The 23213-nt window shown below is 48.7% G+C and overlaps 1 protein-coding gene across 2 annotated transcripts; it reads left to right on the top strand.

The window, feature by feature from the left end:
• On the top strand, positions 1 to 22852 carry LOC310690528 (amine oxidase [copper-containing] 2-like). Of its 2 annotated transcripts, none has more exons than XM_083469632.1 (4): positions 1 to 2168; positions 14972 to 15257; positions 15838 to 15967; positions 21092 to 22852. In XM_083469632.1, exons 1-4 carry the CDS (start codon positions 395 to 397, stop codon positions 21374 to 21376), a joined length of 2475 nt encoding a protein of 824 aa, XP_083325758.1. In that variant the 5' UTR covers positions 1 to 394; the 3' UTR covers positions 21377 to 22852. The 2 variants fall into 2 exon arrangements, with proteins under 2 accessions (XP_083325758.1, XP_083325759.1); XM_083469633.1 differs by lacking the exon at positions 1 to 2168 and adding an exon at positions 10762 to 12978.
• The last annotated feature ends 361 nt before the right edge of the window (positions 22853 to 23213 follow it).

Raw genomic sequence — 23213 nt, 5'->3', positions numbered from 1 at the left:
TAGCGGGGTTTTTAGGCTGCTGTCCTAAACCCACTCACTTGGGGGAATAAGGCCTATTAAACGTTCTGGGACTCTTTCGTAAGCTTGGGCTCGGGTCATGCCATTACCTGCCTTGGATCTCGCAAATGAGTGAGAGGCAGGATACCAGTGTTTTGATGAGCAAACACACTTGCACTCGGAGCATTAAGAGGCTACATTGGGAAGGAAGAGGGGGCCAGCTGCTTAGTGTACAAAACATGGCGAACCTGCCAGACCTGCAAGTATCTGATGACCCTGGCTTTGCAGACTCCCCAGGAAGCTGGCTGGACTCGACGAGCAGCCAGGACTGAGTGGCGTGTGATTTGTCTAGTGAGTCACCGTCTGCTGTGAATCCCTGGGATACCTCTGCCTCTGGATGAGCATCTCTGCAAGAGAAGTTGAAACCTGGGGCCATCTGCCTCTTGTTGACCCTCTGCAAGCCCCTCCCTCTGTCTCTGCCTCACCTCTGTCTCCACGCTCTGTTAATCCAGCTGGTCAGAGTTCAAAGGAGCTGCTTGGAGCTGCGACCGCCACTGCTGGGCTCCATCGATGCTTTGCAGCTTCCACGGCTGCTGCAGAGATGAACGGCAAAGCTCTTCTCTTCATGCTCCTCCTGGCCTTGGTTGTGATTTTTGCCTTGGTTTGCGTCTTGTTGACCAGAGGCGAAAATGCCACCTGGTGTGGTTACCAGTCGCACAGCTTCCCAGAGCATCTTCACAGCAACTGCAGCCAGGTGTTTGCAGATCTGTCGCAGGAGGAAATGGCCCGTGTGGCGCTGTACCTGAAGTCCAACCTTGGGGTGAGCTTGGAAGATGCTTTGCAGGCAAAACCCTCTGACAACTGCATTTATTCCATTGACGTGCAGTTGCCACCCAAAGCGGAGTCCCTCGCGTTCCTGGATCACGGAGGAATCCGCCCTCCTAGGCAGGCGCTGGCTGTGGTGTATTTTGGAAACCAGCCCACTCCAAACATTACCGAGTATGTGGTGGGACCTCTCCCAGAGCCGACCTATCATCGGGATGTGACGGTGCAGAAATATGGAGGGCCACTGCCTTATTATCGCAGGCCCCCGCTGGATGCCGAATACAAGCAGATGGCCCGCTTTCTGCATGGGGTGGCGTTCCCCACAGCTCCGAGTTTCATGCAGCAGGTCTTGGACTACGACGGGAGCAACCTCGCCGCCATGACCACCTCTCCGCGGGGACTGAAGTCCGGAGATCGCTCAACTTGGCTCGTCCTGTTCCAGAACGTCACTGGCCACTTCTTACACCCAGTTGGGCTGGAGGTGCTTCTGGATCACAGCAGCCTGGACCTCTCCCTCTGGGCCTTGAAGAAAGTGTTTTACGGCGGCCGGTATTTCCGGGACTTGGCAGAGCTGGAGAGAGAATTTGCTGAGGGACGTCTGCAAGTGGAGAAGGTGCAGAAGGTCCCGGCTGAAGGAGGTTTTGCTTCGTTGAAGCCTAAAGTTTCCCCCGCCGGGCCGGGCCCTGTGAATTACGAGCCTCACGGGCCACGTTACAGCGTGAGGGGCAGCCAAGTCCTTTCCTCCTCCTGGAGTTTCGCCTTCAGGATGGACGTGAGCAGGGGACCACGTCTCTTTGACATCCGGTTCAAAGGCCAAAGGGTGGCCTACGAGCTCAGTGTGCAGGACACCATGTCGGTCTACGGGTCCAACAGCCCTGGGGGGATGTCAATCCGCTACATGGACGGGAGCTTTGGCATTGGGAGGCTCACCTTCCCCTTGGTTCGAGGTGTCGACTGTCCTTATTCCGCGACCTACCTTGACGTCCGCTCTCTAGCTCAAGCGGAAAGGCCCCTGGTCACCCGCGACGCCCTGTGTGTGTTTGAGCAGGACCTGGGCGCTCCGCTCCGGCGCCATTACTCCCACCTCCGTTCCGTCTTCTATGGGGGGCTGCCTGCCACCGCACTGGTCTTCCGCTCGGTTTCGAGCATAGGCAACTACGACTACATCTGGGATTTCGTCTTCCACACCAACGGGGCCATTGAAAGCAAAGTCCGAGCCTCCGGTTATATCAGCTCATCTTTCCTCTACGGCGACGGGCTAGATTATGGGAACCGGGTTGGGGACCACACTCTGGGGAACATCCACACCCACTTCGTCGGCTACAAGGTGGATCTGGACGTTGGTGGTAAGTGTGTGCATTTTTTCACCTTCACACTCCTGGAGCAGTCTCTGTGTCTTGCTGCAATGTCCCGTTCTTGCTGTGGGATAGTTCTTGGTCTATGATGGAGGCTCGAATGGATCACCCTGGGATAGCTCAGCCGGTAGAGCATCAGACTCTTAATCTCAGAGTCGTGGGTTCAAAGCCCACATTGGGCAAAAGATCCCTGCATTGAGGGGGTTGGACTAGATGTCCCTTGGGGTCCCTTCCAAATCCTACTGCCGTTTGCACCTAGTAGGAGAAGACCAAGACTGCTACTCAAAAGGAGAGCACTGACCAAGCAATTCAGCCTCTCTCTCTTAATTTTAGTCTTAATAAAATGGTACCTCGGGTTACATACACTTCAGGTAACATATGCTTCAGGTTACAGACTCCGCTAACCTAGAAATAGTACCTCCGGTTAAGAACTTTGCTTCAGGATGAGAACATAAATCGTGCTCCGGCGGCGCGGCAGCAGCAGGAGGCCCCATTAGCTAAAGTGGTGCTTCAGGTTAAGAACAGTTTCAGGTTAAGAACGGACCTCCGGAACAAATTAAGTACATAACCAGAGGTACCACTGTATTAGTTTTCCTTGGGCTTGCCTGTCAGCGGACTCTCTGTCCTTTCCGACAAATGCATCAATGAACCACAGAGAACTCAATAATGTCTCTGTCCCTTGCAGTGAATCTGCCAGGAGTGGGGATGCAGGGCGGAGGGGAAAGTCATCGGTATATTTTCCTGTTCTGCCAAGATACTGGCTCGTGTATATACTAGAAAGATTGTCCAAAGTCCTCGCCCCAACCCAACTTCCAGAGGTGGCCTCTTGGTGTTTATTTTGTGAGGCTAAGATAATAGACCCGGTGGCCTGTGCTATTGAACTATCAGCTGTGCTGCAGATCAGTTGCCCAGGGGCACAGCCCTCCTGTCTTCTGAAGCAGGCTTCCTTATCATCTCTCCCTTATGGATGAAGGACGTGAACACTGCAGGTGTTGTTGCTTTGTAGGCAGTGCCACCTAGTGACTAGTGAACCAGGGTTCCTGTTGCAGATTTACAAATGAATGGATTCCTTTTGAGGCAGGAGATACACTTCCAAGCATAGCTGTCAACCGTCTCTTATTTGGCGGGAAAGTCCCTTATCCTAGTGCTGTGTCCTGCTGCTGTCCCTTATTGATGATGTCCCTTAAATTTCCCGGGTTTCAAAGGAAGCAGCTCCTCTCCCTCCCTCCCTGCCAGCCAGGGAGGAGGGAGGCTCCAACTGGGTTGCTTGGCTGCGTTGCTCACCCAATAAGGAGTCTAAGAACGACGGGGGGTGGAGCTTGCATGCCTTGGGCCAATCAAATTGGCCGCATTGCCTGGGGACTCGCCTTTGCTCAGCGCTTCCCAGCGGAGAGGTGACGGTGGTTTCCCTTGCTGCATCCCCTTTGCCGGGTTGCTGTGTTGTGGGAACCACCGCTTGAGGCTTCGTTTGGCTGCTGGCTGGGCTTTCTGCCTTTGGCTGGGAGGGGCTCAGAAGTTGAACATAGCTGTGCTCTGAAAATCCCTTATTTTGGCTGCTGGTCCCTTATTTTTGAGGCTGCTGGTCCCTTATTTTCAAAGCTGTAAGTTGACAGCTATGCTTCCGAGTGGCCTTGATGACTTGCTTCGGCCTCCTCAGAAGTAAGCCCTATTGAATGCAAAGGGATTGGGTCCCATACAAATGTGGTCCTCCCTGCCTGTGCTCCTTGCTCACTTGCACTTGCCCCAAGGCCAGGCGCGGGCCTGGGAAGAGTCAGTGCTTAGAAATCCCTGGTAGTGATGGGGCAGGGAAAGGCCTCAGCCGAAAGCCAGAAGGCAGGAATAGGATGGCAGTGGTGTTCTTCCTGGGTGGCTGCTTGCTGCTGCCTGGAGCGCCCTCTTTTCAGCTGCCCAGTTCCTTGCCCTGCTGGGCCACTGTCCTCAGCACCTCTGGGAATGAAGAGCACTGGGCTCAGGGCCATAAGCGCCACGAATGAGTGAGCTGGGGCTGGAAGAAGGCAGCAGCAGAAAGAGGTTGAGGCGGAGAGGGATGGGGTTTGTGTTATGGGTACCACTGAGGAACTGGGGCATGAAAAGCAGAGAGGATCCAAGACAAATGAATAAACGTTTTATGCCAAACACACCTTACAGGGGAAAGCATTGTGGTATTGCATCAGAAAACCTTTTCGCGTTACTCCCGGTTAGGAGAAAAGCGATTTTTGCTCTGGGATATCTTATGTGATGGGACGCGGGTGGCGCTGTGGGTTAATCCACAGAGCCTAGGACTTGCCGATCAGAAGGTCGGCACTTCGAATCCCTGCAAGGGGGTGAGCACCTGTTGCTCAGTCCCTGCTCCTGCTAACCTAGCAGTTCGAAAGCACGCCAGTGCAAGTAGATAAATAGGTACCACTCTGGCAGGAAGGTAAATGGTGTTTCTGTGCGCTGTTCTGATTCGCCAGAAGCAGCTTAGTCATGCTAGCCACATGACCCGGAAGCTGTACGCCGGCTCTCTCGGCCAATAAAGCGAGATGAACGCTGCAACCCCAGAGTTGGCCACGACTGGACCTAATGGTCAGGGGTCCCTTTACCTATCTTATGTGAACACTGCAGCAGAGATGTCGATGTGGTTCATACCTGGAAAAGACAGGAAAAGGCGGGCCAAAAGCTGATTTTTGAGGCGGCGAGGATAGGTCCTAGGTTTCCCTGGCAGTGTGTCTGCAAAGCAAAAAGCATGGGGACTTCATGAAAAGTCAAGCAGAGCTCAGCTGAAGGGTAAAGGATTGCGGGGAACATGCAGTGATCGTTCCAAATGAATTCAGAATGAGCTATAGGCTTGAGATAAATACCAGATGTGTATGGAGTCCAGTGATGCTGTGAGCAGGACATCCTGTACTTAAAGGATAAACGGATTCCTTTGCAGCTTTTCCTGGAAAATTTCCAGCAGTGGACATCAAACCATCTCCACAATCAACTTGTTTTCAGTGCAGAAGCGTTCGTAAGAATGAAGGTGTTTTTCCTCCCAAGTGTTCAACTTAAGCCTAATTTCCAGTACTTCGTAACATTATATTTTAACTTGTCCATATAGTAGAAGGCAATTCAGTGGATCTGGTCCCCCTCCTCGCCCCCATTTTTCCTGTGATACCTTTGCAGAATGTGTGTGAAGCAGCCAGGATTTGCACTACAGTGGTACCTCAGGTTAAGTACTTAATTCGTTCCGGAGGTTCGTTCTTAACCTGAAACTTTTCTTAACCTGAAGCACCACTTTAGCTAATGGGGCCTCCCGCTGCTGCCGCGCCGCCAGAGCACGATTTCTGTTCTCATCCTGAAGCAAAGTTCTTAACCCGAGGTACTATTTCTGGGTTAGCGGAGTCTGTAACCTGAAGTGTATGTAACCCGTGGTACCACTGTACTTGAAGCCTCTCTGCAAAGGTATCTAAGGATTTGGAATTTAGTCGTGCCAGTCAGATGTCGCCCAGCTCCATTTATCATTTCCATCCCAGTTAGGTGAGGCTCTGGAAGCGCAGAACCAGTATTTGGAATCAGTAATGGGCTGCTGGTCAAGAAACAAACGCAATACTGATAACTGGGAATGATCAGGAACATACCAGAGAGTAAATCCTATTGAACTTAGTGGGACTTAAAAGGTAAAGGTACCCCCGACTGTTTAGGTCCAGTCGTGGACGACTCTGGGGTTGCGGCGCTCATCTCTCTCTATAGGCCGAGGGAGCCGACGTTTGTCCACAGACAGCTTCTGGGCCATGTGACCAGCATGATAAAGCCGCTTCTGGCGAAACCAGAGCAGCACACGAAAACACCGTTTACCTTCCCGCCGGAGCGGTACCTATTTATCTACTTGCACTTTGACGTGCTTTCGAACTGCTAGGTTGGCAGGAGCAGGGACTGAACAATGGGAGCTCACCCTGTCGAGAGGATTCGAACTGCCGACCTTCTGATCAGCAAGCCCTACCCGCGTCCCATTAGTGGGACTTAGTTCTGAGTAAAAATAATTAGGATTACATTGTAAGGCTGTCGTTTACACCTTACCTGGGAGTAAGCTCCACAGAATACAGTGAGGCTTACTCCTGAGCAGACAGTGTAAGGCTCCTTCTATAATAAAGGAATAAAGACTCCCTGTGTTTCCCAAGAAATGACTGGTTGCTGAAACATTCCAGCTGAAGAATTCAAAGTGGCTTGTTGATCTTTTCCTTCAGAATTATAGGAAGGATTTAGTATGTCACCGTTTCCTTCATTTGGGGCAGGGATTATATTTTCAGTACGAACAGGACTTGCATTTTGCACCACTTTAAATTGCTCTCTGAGGGAAAAAAGGTCAACTGGGACAACTGGGATCAAATAAAAAATCAGGGCGGCTTCTGTAATTCCGGGGCTGTTCCTGGAAAATCGGGGCGCTTGGAGGGTCTGTATTGGTGACCCCATAGATGTGGCTCATGGATGAACATCGTTCAGCCGCTAATATCTTGTACCACCAATATTTTCCAACCCGCAATTGCCAGAAATTGCAGATCAATGGGTAGGTCCACTCATAGACCTCAACCAGGTTGGGTCAGGGGAGTGTTTTTACGATGTTTTGAGTTCAAAAAAGGCCTCGCATTGCAGCTGGGAGCATCATGAGGCTCTTTGACTGCAGTCTCCCAGCTAGCTGCCCCTCCTCAAAGGCGACATGTTGACATCTAGGCCCCACCAAGCTGGGGCTAGACTCTGGAGGATATATTGTTTTGTTCTTGTCCAGGGCAGGGGAGATTGGGAGGGGGGGGGACCTTGTACCATTGCTCTAGGAATGAGGTAAGGTTCCCAAATTGCAGCCTTCCTGCTGGTTGTTTCCTGGAAAGCTGCCCTGAGGACAAAAGGCCCCGAGAGGTGCTGAGGGCTCCTTGCTCAGGAAATAACAGGCTACGTCAATTCTAAGGAGAAGCCTTTGAGCTTTCATTGGCTGGGTACACCCACACCAAATGCCCGCCTGACGCATCCGGGAAACCAGGGCCGGCCCAGTCATTAGGCGGTGTGAGGAAACCGCCTCAGGTGGCAGAAGTCCCTGAGTCAGCTTCCTTGCATGCGCTGGCATCGGTGCTGATTTAGGGCGAGATCTCCCAAAAATCGGCTCCCGTGACGGCACCCTTTATCCTTGTGCTGGCCTGGTGTTTTTCAAACTTTTCATCCTTTAAATAGTTGACCTCCACTCAACCCACCACGGCACAAACTCCTTTGAAATCTTCCTTTCCCAGCGTGAGGTGCGCCTGCTGCGCTTTGAGAAAAGGAAAGCCAAGAACCTCTTCAAAAAACCAAAGAAAAAACTAGTCCTTCAGTCTGTTGGATCCTTGCCTTAATTGCATTTCCATGTTTTGCAGTTCATTCCGCTTTTTCATCTAGAAACTATGATCACAGATCTCTGAATCGTTTCCAGTTTTGTTCGCCGGCTCCTTACATTGTGGTGCCTCAAATCTGAACACAATAGCTATTGCTCAGCTGAAGTGTTCAGAAACCGTGGGTGTTTGTACCTCCCCATCCTCAAATTCCCAGTTTCTAATTGTCTTTTTTGTGTGTATGTATGTTTTTTAAAAAATATATTAACTAATTTCCCCCCAGAGGTTCCTTTCTTGGACCCATTGTTAGACTTTGATGTATTTTGCTGTCTTGAACTGAATGAGGCCTGTCTTCTGTCTCTGGGCTGACAGCCAAATGTGGTTCTCAGGACCTCTTTATTCAGCTATTACATACCCTCCAACATTTAAGGAAGGGCTCCTGCTTTTTCCATTCAAACTGTTTCCTGCATCGACCTTAATTTATGCCTTGATCCAAGCTGCAAATCTAGGCCCCTGAACATGTTTTTAACTAATGATATGTTTCAACGCCGAAGACCAGCATGGCTGACTCACTTAAACCAGCTGCCAGTAATTCAGGTTATCTCCTGGTCTGTGCACAGGTCCAGCTTTAACTCCTGCAGTTTTTCTTCCACTGGTCCCCAGAGTGTGAACAAGCCGAAAACGAACACCTCTACCTCTGAGTCTGGACTTCCGAAACAGACTGTGCTTTCCCAAGCTCCAACTGCTGCTGTGAATTCGCCTCCTGCCTAGTGGCATAATGTGGGTTGCCAGGGCTGCGGGAGGGAAACAGACAGAGTACATATGCTCATTCAAATGCCTAACAGCGTCCATGTTCACCCAGGAGAGATTGTAGCTGCAGAGATAAGAAAATAAGAGTCATTCCGTTGTCTGGAGAGATAGCTTCCTTCTTTTTTTGTTGGGACTTCTTGTGATTTCCAGTTCTTAGCTAACAAAATTCTTGCCGCAGTTGTGGCATACAAAAACAATTTAACATCTTTCTCGGGCAATTCCAAACCTATTATTCCAAGAAGAAAGGCCTCTGGTTTCTTAATAAATGTATATTTCAACATTTTTTTCAATTCATTATAAATCTTCTCCCAGAAGTCTTTCACCTTGGGTCATGTCCACCACATATGATAGAAAGAACCCTCCTTTTCTTTACATTTCCAACGTAAATTATCACTGATATGGTAAATCTTTGCTAATTTTACAGGAGTCAAATACCATCTATACATCATCTTCATAGTATTTTCTTTTAACACTGTACATGCAGTGAACTTGACCCTTTGGAGAGATCACTTCCTGGCTCGCATGGAGAAAGCATTTTCAACAGAGGCAGCACCAGGTGTTGTGCCAGTTTTGCACCCCTAACAATTTTGCACCCGGGGCAACTACCCCTATGCCCCACCACCACCACGCTACATCACTGCCCCTGCCCCTTAACCTTTCCCATTTCATACTGTTGCCCCACACACCTAGACACATAAAGCATCACGACTCTGCAAGTAACTGCAAAATTCCTAGTGCTCCATTCAGGGCAGGGCTTTGGAGCAGAAGTCCAGATTCCAACTCAACAGAATGAGTTTGGCTTACCACATTCTGAAGCCGTATGTATTACCATCTCAAGAGGAGGGTTCCTGGAAGACCATTGCATCCAGAACCTAAAATTGCCTGACTGCAACGCCAAAAACTTCCCAGTCCCAGCCTAAAAGCTGTTCATCCATCTTGTTGACCTCCCTAGGCACTTTGCAACTTGACTCCTGGGTTTACTTCTTCAACCCATAGCAGTTGCTGACCAGCACATCTGTCATCTACATCCCCCCAGGCTTATCTCAAGCTTTTCCGCAAAGGGCAGCTGCAGTTCGGTTGAACTTTCTTGGTGTCCTGCACGGCATGGCTGCCTGTCACCTGGTAATGTGTTGTTCTGATTTTGTTAGGAGGGCTACTGCTATTTTCTGGGGCTCTGTTCAGTCACATCAGCAAATCCATTTCACCCAAAGGGGAACAAAACTGGCAAGTTGTTCAAAGGAAGAAGAAGAAGAATTTGGATTTGATATCCCACTTTATCACTACCCTAAGTCTCAATAGGGATGCGGGTGGCGCTGTAGGTTAAACCACAGAGTCTAGGACTTGCCGATTAGAAGGCCAGCGGTTTGAATCCCCGTGACGGGGTGAGCTCCCGTTGCTCAGTCCCTGCTCCTGCCAACCTAGCAGTTCGAAAGCATGTCAAAGTGCAAGTAGATAAATAGGTACCACTCTAGCGGGAAGGTAAACGGCGTTTCCGTGTGCTGCTCTGGTTTGCCAGAAGCGGCTTAGACATGCTGGCCACATGACCTGGAAGCTGTACGCCGGCTCCCTCGGCCAATAAAGCGAGATGAGCACCGCAACCCCAGCGTCGGCCACGACTGGACCTAATGGTCTGGGGTCCCTTTACCTTTACATTAACTTTACCCATTCCGTTGTCCATGTTCCTGCCATTCTCATTTCCCCCTCTTTATGAGCTACTTACGTTATGACACCATGCCAACATATTTTCATTTGTGTACTTTTGTTAACCCACATGCTCATTTGCAGACAGACATCCCCCCTCAGGAATAGCAGTATACAGCACCAACAGGAAGTGTAAGTTACTTGTAAAGGTAAAAAGGTAAAGGACCCCTGTACAGTTCAGTCAAAGGCGACTATGGGGTTGCGGTGCTCATCTCGCTTTCAGGCCGAGGGAGCTGGCGTTTGTCCACAGACAGCTTTCTGGGTCATTTGGCCAGCATGACTAAACCGCTTCTAGCGCAACGGGACACCATGATGGAAGCCAGAGCGCACGGAAACGCTGTTTACCTTCCCACCACAGTGGTACCTATTTATCCACTTGCACTGGCGTGCTTTCGACCTGCTAGGTTGGCAGGATCTGGGACAGAGCAACGGGAGCTCACTCTGTTGTGGGATTCGAACTGCTGATCTTCCAATTGGCAAGCCCAAGAGGCTCGGTGGTTTAGACCACAACGCCACCCGCATCCTAGTTGTGTTGTGACACAATACCGCTATATTTTCATTTTTACACATATGTAAGTTTTGATGTTCAGGCTGAGATTGCTGGGCTAATCTATCCCTTATGTCCACACAAAACCCCACAGGAATGGCAGGGTCTTGACACCAAGAGGAAGAATGTAGAGGACACATTTCAGCACATTGCCAAGGTGCTCTTGCACGAACCACCCCAATTTTTTAGAGGGCACAAATCATATTAAAAGTGCAATCATGTTTAACTGCCCCCAATAGCATCGTGCACGCAATTCATGACATCTGGAAGGAGCCTTGGCTTCAAATTCCAGGTGGAATTTCATTCTTCGCTGCTCTCCTCTCCTTTTCAATAACGGAACGAGACACACAAACACACATACACACCCTCCCGGCTGCTGAAGCGAAGGCTGGTTTCCAAGAGTAGGAAAATCAAGCCCATTAATATGTCTGGGTGGGAAGAAATAAGGACCTCTGAACTAGAATAACCAACATAACAGTCAGTTCTAGGAACTCCCCGTAATGGGAGTGACGAGGTGATCTGCCATGCTCTCTATGAAGGCACCCTCACGCCAGTGGAACAGTGGCAGACTGACTGCCACAGAGAGTCCCCAGATGTCTCACTCTCTGGTGTTCAGATCTCCAACTGCGTAATAGATCTACTCTGTGATGAACCAGCTGTTCTGATAGGGTGGTCCTTGTTTTTTTGTTACTCACGTACTTCAGGCCTCTTCCTTTTGGCCTCTACCTAATCATCTAGCATTTCCTGGATTGAGTCATTTTCCCAGCTGCGTTGACCCAGCAGCCAAATGAGCGGTCACTGGGACGGACTTGGTGAGAGCAACCGGACGGGGCTTTGAAGCATTCCTTTGCCGCGATGAGCCCGAAAGCCCTGCTCGTTCTCCTGCTGCTCGCTCTGGTTACCATTTTTGCCTTGGTGTGCGTCTTGCTGACCAGGAAGGAGACCCTTGTTCACTGTCCTGCAGGGTCTCAGGATTCCCTGAACGGAAAGCACAATGACCAGAGCCTGGTATTTGCTGACCTGTCCACAGAAGAGATGGCTGTGGTGCTGAAGTATCTGCAGTCTCACCTGGGGCTGCCCTTGGTGGATGCTTATCACGCCAACTCTTCTGATAATTGTGTTTACTACTTGGATGTGGAGGTACCCCGCAAGGAGCAGGTGCTGAAATTCCTTGATCATGGAGGGCCAAAGCCTGTTCGACGGGCACTGGCTGTGGTGTACTTTGGAAACCAGGCAGAACCAAACATCACAGAGTACGTGGTGGGCCCGCTCCCGGCGCCAACATATCATCGGGATGTGACGGCGGAGAAATATAGAGGCAAGTTATCTTACCACGGCCGAACTGTGATGGGGAACGAATACGAACAAATTGGGAAATTCCTACTGGGAGGAAAGCTGCTTGAAGCTGCCACTTTCTTCGAACAGGTGTTTGGTCACAACGGGAGCGACTTTGCGGCCCTCACCTCAGCCCCTCGGGGGTTCCAGTCTGGAGATCGCGCCACCTGGTTTACCCTGTTCCAGAACATCAAGGGCTTCTTCCTGCATCCGGTGGGATTTGAGCTGTTGCTAAACCACAGCAGCCTCAACATCTCTCACTGGAGTGTGCCAAAAGTGTTTTATAACGGTCAGTATTATGATGGTTTGCAGGAGCTGGAAAAGGAATTCAAAGCGAATCGCGTGAAAGTGGCCAAAGTTAAGAGAGTCTCCTCCGACGGGGGGTTTGCTTCGATCGACCGCAGGGTCCCCTCTCTGGGATCTGGTCCTTTGCACTACGAGCCCTGCGGACCACGCTATAGCGTAAGGAACAACCAGGTCATTTCCCCATCCTGGAGTTTTGCTTTCAGGATGGACGTGAACAGAGGACCCAGTGTCTATGACGTCCGATTTAAGGGCCAAAGGATTGTCTACCAACTCAGTGTGCAGGACGCCATGTCTGTCTACGGTTCTAACTGCCCTGGTGGGATGTCCACCCGATATATGGATGTCAATTTTGCCATGGGGAGGTATTCTTATTCCCTCGTCCGCGGAGTTGATTGCCCTTACTCTGCCACTTACCTTGACGCCGCTTATTTAATTGAGACCGTGACTCCAGAGGTGCAGAAGAACTCCATCTGCGTTTTTGAGCAGAATGTGGAGGCCCCCCTCCGGAGACATTACTCCAACCTTCAGTCTCTGTATTACGGGGGGCTGCCCGCCTCTGCGCTGGTCTTTCGTTCTGTATCTACTATGGGGAACTATGACTACGTCTGGGACTTCATTTTCCATCCAAACGGTGCTATTGAAAGCAAAGTCAGAGCCAGTGGGTATATAACTTCATCTTTCCTCTATGGTGATGGGCTGGACTATGGCAACAGAGTGGCAGATCACACACTTGGAACAATCCACACTCATTTCATCAACTACAAAGTGGACTTGGATGTGGGAGGTAAGGTCTACTTTGATCACGGCACTTTTGCTCTGTCTTCTGCCCTTGTTGGCAGCTCTGCTTCTTGCCGCTGGGTGCTTTCTCACTCTTCCCACCCCACAACCCAGGGGTGCCAGGGGGCCCGCAATTTCCACCCTGGGTCGGGTTTGTTGCAACAAAGCACTGTTTCCATTCTGCTGCAGTTCAGCTTCCGCTGAAACCTTAGCTATTCATCTTGCTATCTGCTATGGCCAAAACACATGCAGTTAATTTAGTAATTAATTGCACAGTTAATCTCAATGCATTGAGGGAAATGTCAAAACCATGCAGGAAATAACCACTTGTGTAATATCTGCAGGCTGGGGGAAAAAATAATGATAGTAAATGCCACCTGTATTTGCTTGCACAGTTTCCATTACTGACCTCGGACAAACATGCAGATTGGGTGAATTTCTGTTCCCCTTTCTGATGGAATTTGCTGACATTCCTACTAGATCTCTGTGAACTGAGTGGCAAAGTTTCTGCCAGGAGAGGGCACCATTGGAGCAACCACATCTATATACTGCTTCATTGCCCTTTGTGATAGGAACAACCTGTGTCTGGATTTCCCGAATCCATCTAAAATATTGTTTTTGACTGTGTTTCCATGGGACTCTTGGGTTTGATTAGCTCCTTGCAGGGGTTCAAGGGCATTTTACAAGTTCCCACTCATGCTCTCTTGTTCCAGTCACTCACCCTCCCTCACTGTAAAGCTTAGATTTTAAGTCTGCAGTTATTCTAGTTAATTTTTTTTTTTTTTTTGCTCTTGCTGAGCTTGTAATCCATACATGATGATAAATCCAACACATTAGGCTTGTCTCTCCACTGTTTCTGCAAGCCTATCATAATAATAAACAAGGATTTTATTATTTAAACCCTTCCCATCTGGCTGGGCAGCTTCCAGCACATATTTTTTTTTAAAAAAAGATGTCAAACATTAAAATCTTAATGTTTAAGATTAATGTTAAAATCTTAATGTTTAAGGTGCTGAATTACAACTCATTACCAAACTTAAAACCATGGAGAGACCTGGTTTGAACAAAGACATTGGATTCTTATCTCACTATACATGACTAAGCCATTTCTCACCTTCTCACCCCTTGCCTTTTCCTGTAAGACCTATTACAGTCGTTAAGAGTCGTCAACAGGCTCATCTCAGCTATCTGCCTATCTCCCATTCCCACCACCCTTCTGAGTAATACCCCTCCCCACCTTCTCACTATATAGAAGGATCTGGCAACTTCTGTTTCAGTGTATCTGAAGAAGTGTGCATGCACACGAAAGCTCATACCAAGAACTAACTTAGTTGGTCTTTAAGGTGCTACTGGAAGGAATTTTTTTATTTTGACTATGGCAGACCAACACGGCTACCTATCTACAATTAAAATCTTCCTGAGACAGGGCTGCCTTCAGATGTCTTCTAAAAGTTGTGTGGTTCTTTACCTCCTTGACATCTGATGAGAGGGCATTCCACAGGGAGGGTGCCACTACCGAGAAGGCCCTCTCTGCCTAGTTCCCCGTAGCTTCACGTCTCACAGTGAGGGAACCTCCAGAAGGCCCTCAGAGCTGGATCTCAACTATAAGCATGGAAATGCTCCTTCAGGTATACAGGGCCAAACCTGTTCAGAGCTTTAAAGGTCAGCACCAACACTTTGAATTGTCCTTTGAAATGTACTGGGAGCCAGTGATCCTTTAGGATCGGTGTTATATGGTCCTGGCAGTTGCTCTCGGTCGCCAGTCTAGCTGCTATATTCTGGATTAGTTGTAGTTTCCGAGTCACCTTCCAAGGTAGCCCCACGTAGAGCGCATTGCAGTAGTCCAAGCGGGAGATAACCAGAGCATGCACCACTCTGGCCAGACAGTCTGCGGGCAGGTAGGGTCTCAGCCGAATGGCTCCACCAGTATTGACATATACAAAGGATCTTGAGAATATAATTTTTCACTACCGTTCTACCCTCGCCACCCCTCTTTCTAGGTGTTCAGAATTCCTTGGTAGCCAACGACATGACTTTTGAAAAAGTGAAGGTCCCTTGGAGCCCGGAACACGAGATCAACCGGATGAAACTGGTGAAGAAAGTCTTAGACACGGAAGACAAGGCTGCCTTTCGCTTACACGACGACATGCCAAGATACATCTATTTTGCATCAGAAAGCAAGAACAAATGGGGCCATAATCGTGGCTATCGGATCCAGCCCATCAGCTTTTTTGGGGACCACCTTCCAGAGACGGATCCAATGGAGAGAGCTATCAGTTGGGGAAGGTAGTGATTGCGTCTTATGTGACATCACAGTCCCATCATCCAGTAATTCTCTTCCTCTCTTTTCCCCTTGGTTCCTCCATCTTTTCTCAAACCACAGAAAGTCCAACTTTTTCTGGAATGGCATCACAATCTCCACAAATGTAGATGCCTTTAGCACTATTCTTTTGTTGTTTTAGGGATGTGGGTGGCGCTGTGGGTTAAACCACAGAGCCTAGGACTTGCCGACCAGAAGGTCAGCGGTTCGAATCCCCGTGACGGGGTGAGCTCCTGTTTCTCGGTCCCTGCTCCTGCCAATCTAACAGTTCGAAAGCACGTCAGAGTGCAAGTAGATAAATAGGTACCGCTCTGGCGGGAAGGTAAACAGCGTTTCCGTGCGCTGTTCTGGTTTGCCAGAAGTGGCTTAGCCATGCTGGCCACATGACCCGGAAGCTGTACGCCGGCTCCCTCAGCCAATAAAGCGAGATGAGTGCCGCAACCCCAGAGTCGGTCACAACTGTATCTAATGGTCAGGGGTCCCTTTACCTTTACTTTTGTTGTTTTAGGGCTTTGACATGGGCAATGACATAACTCTGCTTCTCAGGTATAAGCTGGCTGTCACCAAACGCAAGGAGGAAGAACCATATAGCACCAGCATCTATAATCAGAATGACCCCTGGACTCCTTCAGTTGCCTTTGCTGACTTCATAGACAATGAGACGATTGTCAACGAGGTGAGTTAACACTCTCTGCCGCAGCTTCTGGTAATCTGTACAACCTCCATGGAATTGGGCAGGATGCGGACTCAAACCAGAAACTAGATGCTCGACAAATCTGTTTCTCTTATCGTATGACCCCTGGTTGCTATTAGCTTGTCAAGCAGGATATATCAGGGAATAGGTTTCAGTGCATCTTTCACACGTCTTCGAAGTGGAAACACACATTTGAAGCAAATCGGGGGGGTTCTGAACCTGTGTTTGCTAGTTCACATAGACGGAGGGATTGGAGGCAGCATTTGCAGGAGAGAATCAACAGCTGGTATGCTTGAACCTACCCTACTGCAAATCACTGAGCCTCTTGGGTTTGCCGACCGGAAGGTCGGCGGTTCGAATCCCACGACAGGGTGTGTTATGTACTGAAGTTCTCACCCTGGGCCAGCAGGGGATACTGTAGATAGTTATGCAAATAATGGATCGAAAGTGACGTTCAGTGATTGCATAGTTTTAGAAAGTTGTAACAATTATGTGTACTGGAGCTCTATATAAGCAGGCTGACTGAGCCCTTCAGCTCAGTTCTGTTCTGGCCTCTGAATAAAGAAGAGCTGTTTGAAGAATCGCTGTGTCGTCTGATATGTTCACCCACAACTTAACAGGGTGAGCTCCTGTTGCTCTGTCCCAGCTCCTGCCAACCTAGCAGGTCGAAAGCATGCCAGTGCAAGTAGATAAATAGGTACCACTGCAGCGGAAAGGTAAACGGCATTTCCATGCGCTCTGGTTTCCGTCACGGTGTTCCGTTGTGTCAGAAGCGGTTTAGTCATGCTGGCCACATGACCCGGAAAGCTGTCTGTGGACAAACACCAGCTCCCTCGGCCTGAAAGCAAGATGAGTGCCACAACCCCATGGTCGCCTTTGACTGCGCTTAACTGTCCAGGGGTCCTTTACCTTTTTACCTTTACCTTACTGCCAGTACCTCCCAATATATTAGCTGGATTTTCTCCCTTTTCTGATTCCAAGACTGGGTAAAATAATTGACTGGTGGAGAACTGGTGTTCTCAGAAGATTTAACGACTCCCCATGCTGCCTGCTAATGAATACCTCATTGCTTCCTCATTAAAACTCCATCAGCAAATGCAGAATTAGAAATCGCCATAAGGCTTTTTGTCTTGTGTGGAATGCACAAAATTGTGAGTCGGAGCAATGTTTTCCATGTGTCGCACACATCCTCCTAAGCACAGCTGCCATCTCTTAGGAAAGAAATGATTAATGTGCGGTTAATAATAATGTTTTTGGTGTGTCGTCTTGATGTTAATGTTCATTGAACTCTCACATAAATGGAAGAACAGGCAGCTTGACCGTTCACTGTGGGATTTGAGGCATGAGCCCAGCCAAATCAACCCAACAGCTGAATGTTCTAGAATTCTTGGCCTGGAATTCTCAGATGCTTTTCTGTCAAAGGAAATGACTGTAAACAGCAAGCGCTTTCCCTCCTGTGGTTGTTCTTGCATTTTGAAAGCTGCCCGGAAAGCCGGGAGAACGGATTTGCTGGCTGTGTAGCCCAAATCCATTTAACTCACCAAATTTCTTGGCGCTGGTAAGTGCGTACCCTCCAACATTTATCCGATGAAAATAGAGACACCTAGTTTTTAGAGGAGGAAAACAAGGAAACAATATTCTGAATGAAACAGTGGATGCATGATTTTTGTGGTTCATGCTGTGGCCACAGACATGTGATCTGATGGTGAATTTGGGGTGACCCAATGCAAAAATCCTGAGGATCCATGTGGATCCGCGCTTTGTAACCACATTTTTGCACCATTGCGGCCCCACGCAGCAGTGGGTGCCTGGTTCTTTTGGTGCAGGCTGTAGCCATGGACATGCTATGTGATCTGATGGTGAATTTGGGGTGACCCAATGTAAAAATCCTGAGGATCCATGGGCTTTTACCTCCCCCCTCCTAGGGAGCCTCCGCTAGTCTCCCTTATCTCTCTTCTGATCCTACTGATCAGCTGTTTCCTTTCAACACTCCCTTCCCTCTTGTTTGCCTTAGTGTCTTTTCCTTAGCTGGAGCAGTTTTTTTTGCTCCTCCTTTTCTTCTAATTTCTCTCCTTATTGCTTTAGTCTTCCTGTTTCCCCTCTTTGCAAGTTTGCTGTCTTCACCTCCCTGCTCCCAGGCAGCCTCCTTTATCTCTAGCGTCCCTTATCTCTCTCCCCGATCTGCAAACGATCAGCGGCTTTGTTTCAACACCCACTTCCCTCTTTCAAAAAAAAAAAAAAAGCATGATCTACTTTTTGCCCCTGGGCAATTTGGCTCCAGGGACCTCGCATTCGTTCCATAAGACGCACAGACATTTCCTGTTACTTTTTAGGAAGAAAAAAGTGTGTCTTATCAATATATCCTCTCCTACCATCCACAACAGGGAGCACGGGTGGCGCTGTGGGTTAAACCACAGAGCCTAGGGCTTGCCGATCAGAAGGTCGGCGGTTTGAATCCCCACAACGGGGTGAGCTCCTGTTGCTTGGTCCCTGCTCCTGCCCACCTAGCAGTTCGAAAGCACATCAAAGTGCAAGTAGATAAATAGGTACCACTATGGTGGGAAGGTAAACGGCGTTTCCGTGCGCTGTTCTGGTTCGCCAGAAGTGGCTTAGTCATGCTGGCCACATGACCCGGAAGCTGTATGCCAGCTCCCTCGGGCAGTAAAGCGAGATGAGCGCCGCAACCCCAGAGTCGGCCACGACTGGACCTAATGGTCAGGGGTCCCTTTACCTTTTACCTTACCATCCACAACAAATTTTAACAACAACAACAGAGGCAGAATCTGGACCCACATGGGCACCGTCTCCTGAAGCCTCTGACTGCCCATCGGGGCAGGGAGCACACCAGGAGGGAGGCTATGGGATAAAGGGCAACTGTGCGTCTTCAGGTCAGAGACCTTTAGGGCTCTGGGAATTTGTATGCAAGAGATCAAGGAAGTGAGCCAAGAGGAAGCTCTCTGGCTCGCGCCTCAGTTTAAATGGGGCCCAGCCATGCCCCCCCAGCCAGCGGATTGGCTGGCAGACAAATGACACAGCTGGGAACCTCCGGGGGACGCGGGACTTCGTCCCTGCCCCCGGAGGGGAGTGGGTGGCCACGTGGTCCACCGCAACTCCTCCCCACTGGGAAGTGGATTTCTCACGGCGGTTTCTGTGTTTTGAGATCTTCCCAATAGGCATCTTGTAACATTTCCTTCCAGATTTTGTCCATCTTTCAGCAATCTCGTCCCATCTTTGGCTTCCTGAGTTGAAAGTATTTGATTCCGCAAGCTTAACTTGGTCAGTTTGGCTTGTGCCTTGAGCCTTCAATTAAATTATGGCGTGAGGGAGACCAACGCCTGCTTCTACAACGGGACTTTCATACCACACATGCCCTGAACCATCCCTGAATCTCTTCCAGACAGTTGGGAGAACAGATTTGGGGGCAAGCAGAGGGGAGATAATGTTCTGTTGCCCATGGAAAAATCATTGTGCCAGTGAAATGTTCTTCTTAGGCTCTGCATCAAATTCCTCCCTTTTGTGTTTGTTTACAAACCTACACGTTGAGCAGATTATTGTGGGAGTAGAAGCAGGCAAGCAGCCACCACAAAATCCCAGTTCATCCCTCACGAAATAGAAGCCATTTGTCAAAAGCTGCTTTCACAAATTGGCTCCAGACATAGAGTCTACCCCACTCCCAGGTTACGGGTGCACATCAGACAGTTGGAGCAAAGAATTTTCCGGCTTTTGCTAATTGCTTATTGATCCACATCAGCTATTTTGCATCCACCACCAGTCTGCCCCCAAACCTCAGAGAGCTGTCTTTGAACCCATGAACGCATGTTGAAAAATGGCTTCCTTTGAGTTTCAGCGTAGACTGTAAACACTCTTACAGCATTTTAACAGCCAGCGCTCTCCCCACCAAAGAATCCTAGGAACTGTAGTTTGCTAAGGATTCTGGGAACTGTAGTTCTGTGAGGGGTAAGCTACAGTTCCCAGCATTCTTTGGGGGAAGCCATTGCAGTGGGAGTGGCATAAATATGCCCTCAGCTGTATCAACATTTTGGAGGTCCCAGGTCGCAAGGTGGTTAGATTGGTCTCAACTAGGGCCAGGGCCTTTTCAGTACTGGCCCCAACTTGGTGGAATGCTCTGTCACAAGAGACCAGAGCCCTGCGGGACTTGACATCTTTCCGCAGGGCCTGCAAGACAGAGCTGTTCCGCCTGGCCTTTGGTTTGGACTTAGTCTGACCCTTACGTTGCCCTCCCCTTATGGTTTGGATCTATGGGCTACTTTTAAAATGAGGCTGCATTTTAAATGGCATTTTAACCTGTATTTTAAATTGGTTTTTTCCCTATTATGTTTTTACGTTAATTTTACTGGTGTTAGCTGCCCTGAGCCTGGCTCTGTCTGGGGAAGGTGGGGTATAAATAAAATTTACTATTATTTATTACAGTGGTACCCGGGGATAAGTACTTAATTCGTTACGGAGGTCCATTCTTAACCTGAAACTGTTCTTAACCTGAAGCACCACTTTAGCTAATAGGGCCTCCTGCTTCTGCCGCGCCGCCAGAGCACGATTTCTGTTCTCATCCTGAAGCAAAGTTCTTAACCCGAGGTACTATTTCTAGGTTAGCGGAGTCTGTAACCTGAAGCGTATGTAACCTGAAGGGTATGTAACTCGAGGTAAAGGTAAAGGGACCCCTGACCATTAGGTCAAGTCGTGGCTGACTCTGGGGTTGCGGCACTCATCTCGCTTTACTGGCTGAGGGAGCCGGCGTACAGCTTCCGGACCAGCATGACTAAGCCGCTTCTGGCGAACCAGAGCATCGCACGGAAATGCTGTTTACCTTCCCACCATAGTGGTACCTATTTATCCACTTGCACTTTGATGTGCTTTCGAACTGCTAGATTGACAGGAGCAGGGAACAAGCAATGGGAGCTCACCCCGTCGCAGGGATTCGAACCACCGTCATTCTGATCGGCAAGCCCTAGGCTCTGTGGTTTAACCCACAGCGCTGCCCGAGGTACCACTGTATTATTATTATCAAGTATGTGTGACTGCCCTCCATCACTGCTGCACCCTTTCCTCTTACCAGATGTCATGAGCCAATGTTTTTCCCCTCCCCAGGACCTGGTTGCCTGGATTACCACGGGCTTCTTGCACATACCACATGCAGAGGACGTCCCCAACACGGTGACGCTTGGAAATGCAGTTGGCTTCCTCCTGAGGCCCTACAACTATTTTGATGACGATCCCTCCATCTACTCCCCGGATGGTGTTTTCTTCACCAGCGAACAGGACCCGACTTCCTGTGACGTCAACCACCTTGCATGCCTGCCGAAAACAGCGGCATGCTTACCCAACCTCCCGCCTTTCACTTACGAGGGCTTCCGAAACCTGACAAGGCTCTGAGAAACTCTTGGCTTTGGGTGGGAGGTTGGCAGAGGGATCCATGTGGACAGCTCAGCGTGAAATTAGTATGTAACCAGGGCAGTTCCTCCTAAGCAATTATCTCCCTGTCTATTATCTTTCAACCCAAATCTTAAACCTTGCTTGCGTGTATTGGACAAGTTTCGACAAATTATATTTGCACTCCCAGACACATTGCTCAACTGAAATTTACCCTTTTCACCGGTCACCTAAACGCTCGTGTATCTTTTTCCTTCCAGAGATCTCAATAAGCGTAATTACCTCCTGGACTGGCTGACTTTTAACAGCAATTCTCCCTCCAAAAGGAACTCCGTAGGCTGCAATTCCGGAAATTGGAGTGGCGATTTTTAACAAAGAAGTCTTAGCACTTTCACCAAACTTTCACTTTCAGTTACACTGATGTAAATCAGGGGTGGGTTTGCTGTGAAGATCTGCTTATTTGCTTTCTTACTAGCAATCTGGGATTCCCGTGAATCGAAAGGTAGTCAAAGACCCAGTATTTCGGGAGAAATTGGCCTGTACCCTTTAACCATATGAGCCTGACTTCATGTCATGACTTTACAGATTGCTTTACAGTATTCTTGCACAGTTGCTATTCTCTCCCATCCAGCCTAGAGGATTTAGGTGAGACGCCCATCTTTAAGATAAAATAAAAGAATTAAGAGCTCAAGTCTTCTGTAATTTCAGTAATGTCTTCGTTTGTTAAAAAAAAAATGAAATTGAGAGAGGGTGTGTGCGGAAGGGTTTTTTTAAAAAAAAAATATATTGTTTCAGTGAGTTGGGTAATGGGCACTATCAACAGCCAGCTTTTGCTATAACTTGCAAAAACCTCTCTCTTTTTAGCTCAACCCAAGTGGGGGGGGGGGGAGGGAGAAGGCATAACCTCAAAATAATGTTGCCATGCACAGGAAACTTTAATGCAAGGTGTAAAATATCCAGTGTGTTTCAGTCATGCTGCTGCTGCTGCAATGCTCCAAAAAAAATGCCTCCTTTTCCCCTGAAGGTGTAACCTGAAACACAACAAGCATTTTAAACCTTGCGTTAAAGTTCCCTATTCACCGTTTTGAGGTTCTACCTCCTTTTTTGATCACTTGCAGTCAGTGCTATTTTTTTCTAGAAAAAGGGGTAGCAGAACTCACCATGAATTGCTCCCCCTCTTTCTCTTAGAACGGCAATGGCACCCACCATAGAGTCCCAGCTGGAAAAAAAGCCCTGCTTGCAGTTGCAAATTCCTTAAGTGGAACCATAGCTGTGCCCTCATGGTAAAATGGCTTCCTGAGGGTGAGGGGTGTTTCTGTGTTCATGTTTTTGCCTGATTTGATGAAGCCCAGCCACTGGTATGTTTTGACACCTCAGCAGGGTAAGATGAAGGTTCTTGGCGAGACACTGTGAACTAGGAAAAAACTAAACTGTACATCTCTCTGAGCAAATTAACAAATAAACAAACAACGAGCCGCACTCTTAAGCCTCCTCTGTCCATAGTACTGTGTTGGGGGCGGGGGGTGAACGTGGCTCCAAGTCTTGGGGAGCTCAAGGTTGCTATTTATTTAATCGTTTGTTCATTCGTTCAGAAGATGCATACCGCTTAACATTTTTGGCAATAAAATGAAATCCCCCAAGTGGTTTGCAGAAGTTATAAAAGCAAAACACAGATAGGTCAGAATACAATAAATACATTTCAAGTCCAGAATTTAAAACAAGCCCACAATTGAATTTCAGTAGCTAAAGTTTAGCTGGTCCTCAAGAGGGTCTGTAGAGGGGGACAGGCCTAAGAAAGTCTTGTTCCTTCAGGTTTGGCTTTTCTAAATTTCAGAATCGT

Source organism: Podarcis liolepis, assembly GCF_965112155.1.
Source record: "Podarcis liolepis genome assembly, chromosome: 13".
NCBI classification, from domain to species: domain Eukaryota; kingdom Metazoa; phylum Chordata; class Lepidosauria; order Squamata; family Lacertidae; genus Podarcis; species Podarcis liolepis.
The sequence above is the reverse complement of the archived record's forward strand: the minus strand, read 5'-3'. Positions and strand labels throughout refer to the sequence as shown.

Coding starts and splice junctions, on each gene's coding strand:
- LOC310690528 (XM_083469632.1), top strand. CDS start 395: ATGAGCATCTCTGCAAGAGAAGTTGAAACCTGGGGCCATCTGCCTCTT. Junction 2,169..14,971: donor GGTGGATCTGGACGTTGGTG/GTAAGTGTGTGC, acceptor CCCTCTTTCTAG/GTGTTCAGAATTCCTTGGTA. Junction 15,968..21,091: donor ATGAGACGATTGTCAACGAG/GTGAGTTAACAC, acceptor TCCCCTCCCCAG/GACCTGGTTGCCTGGATTAC.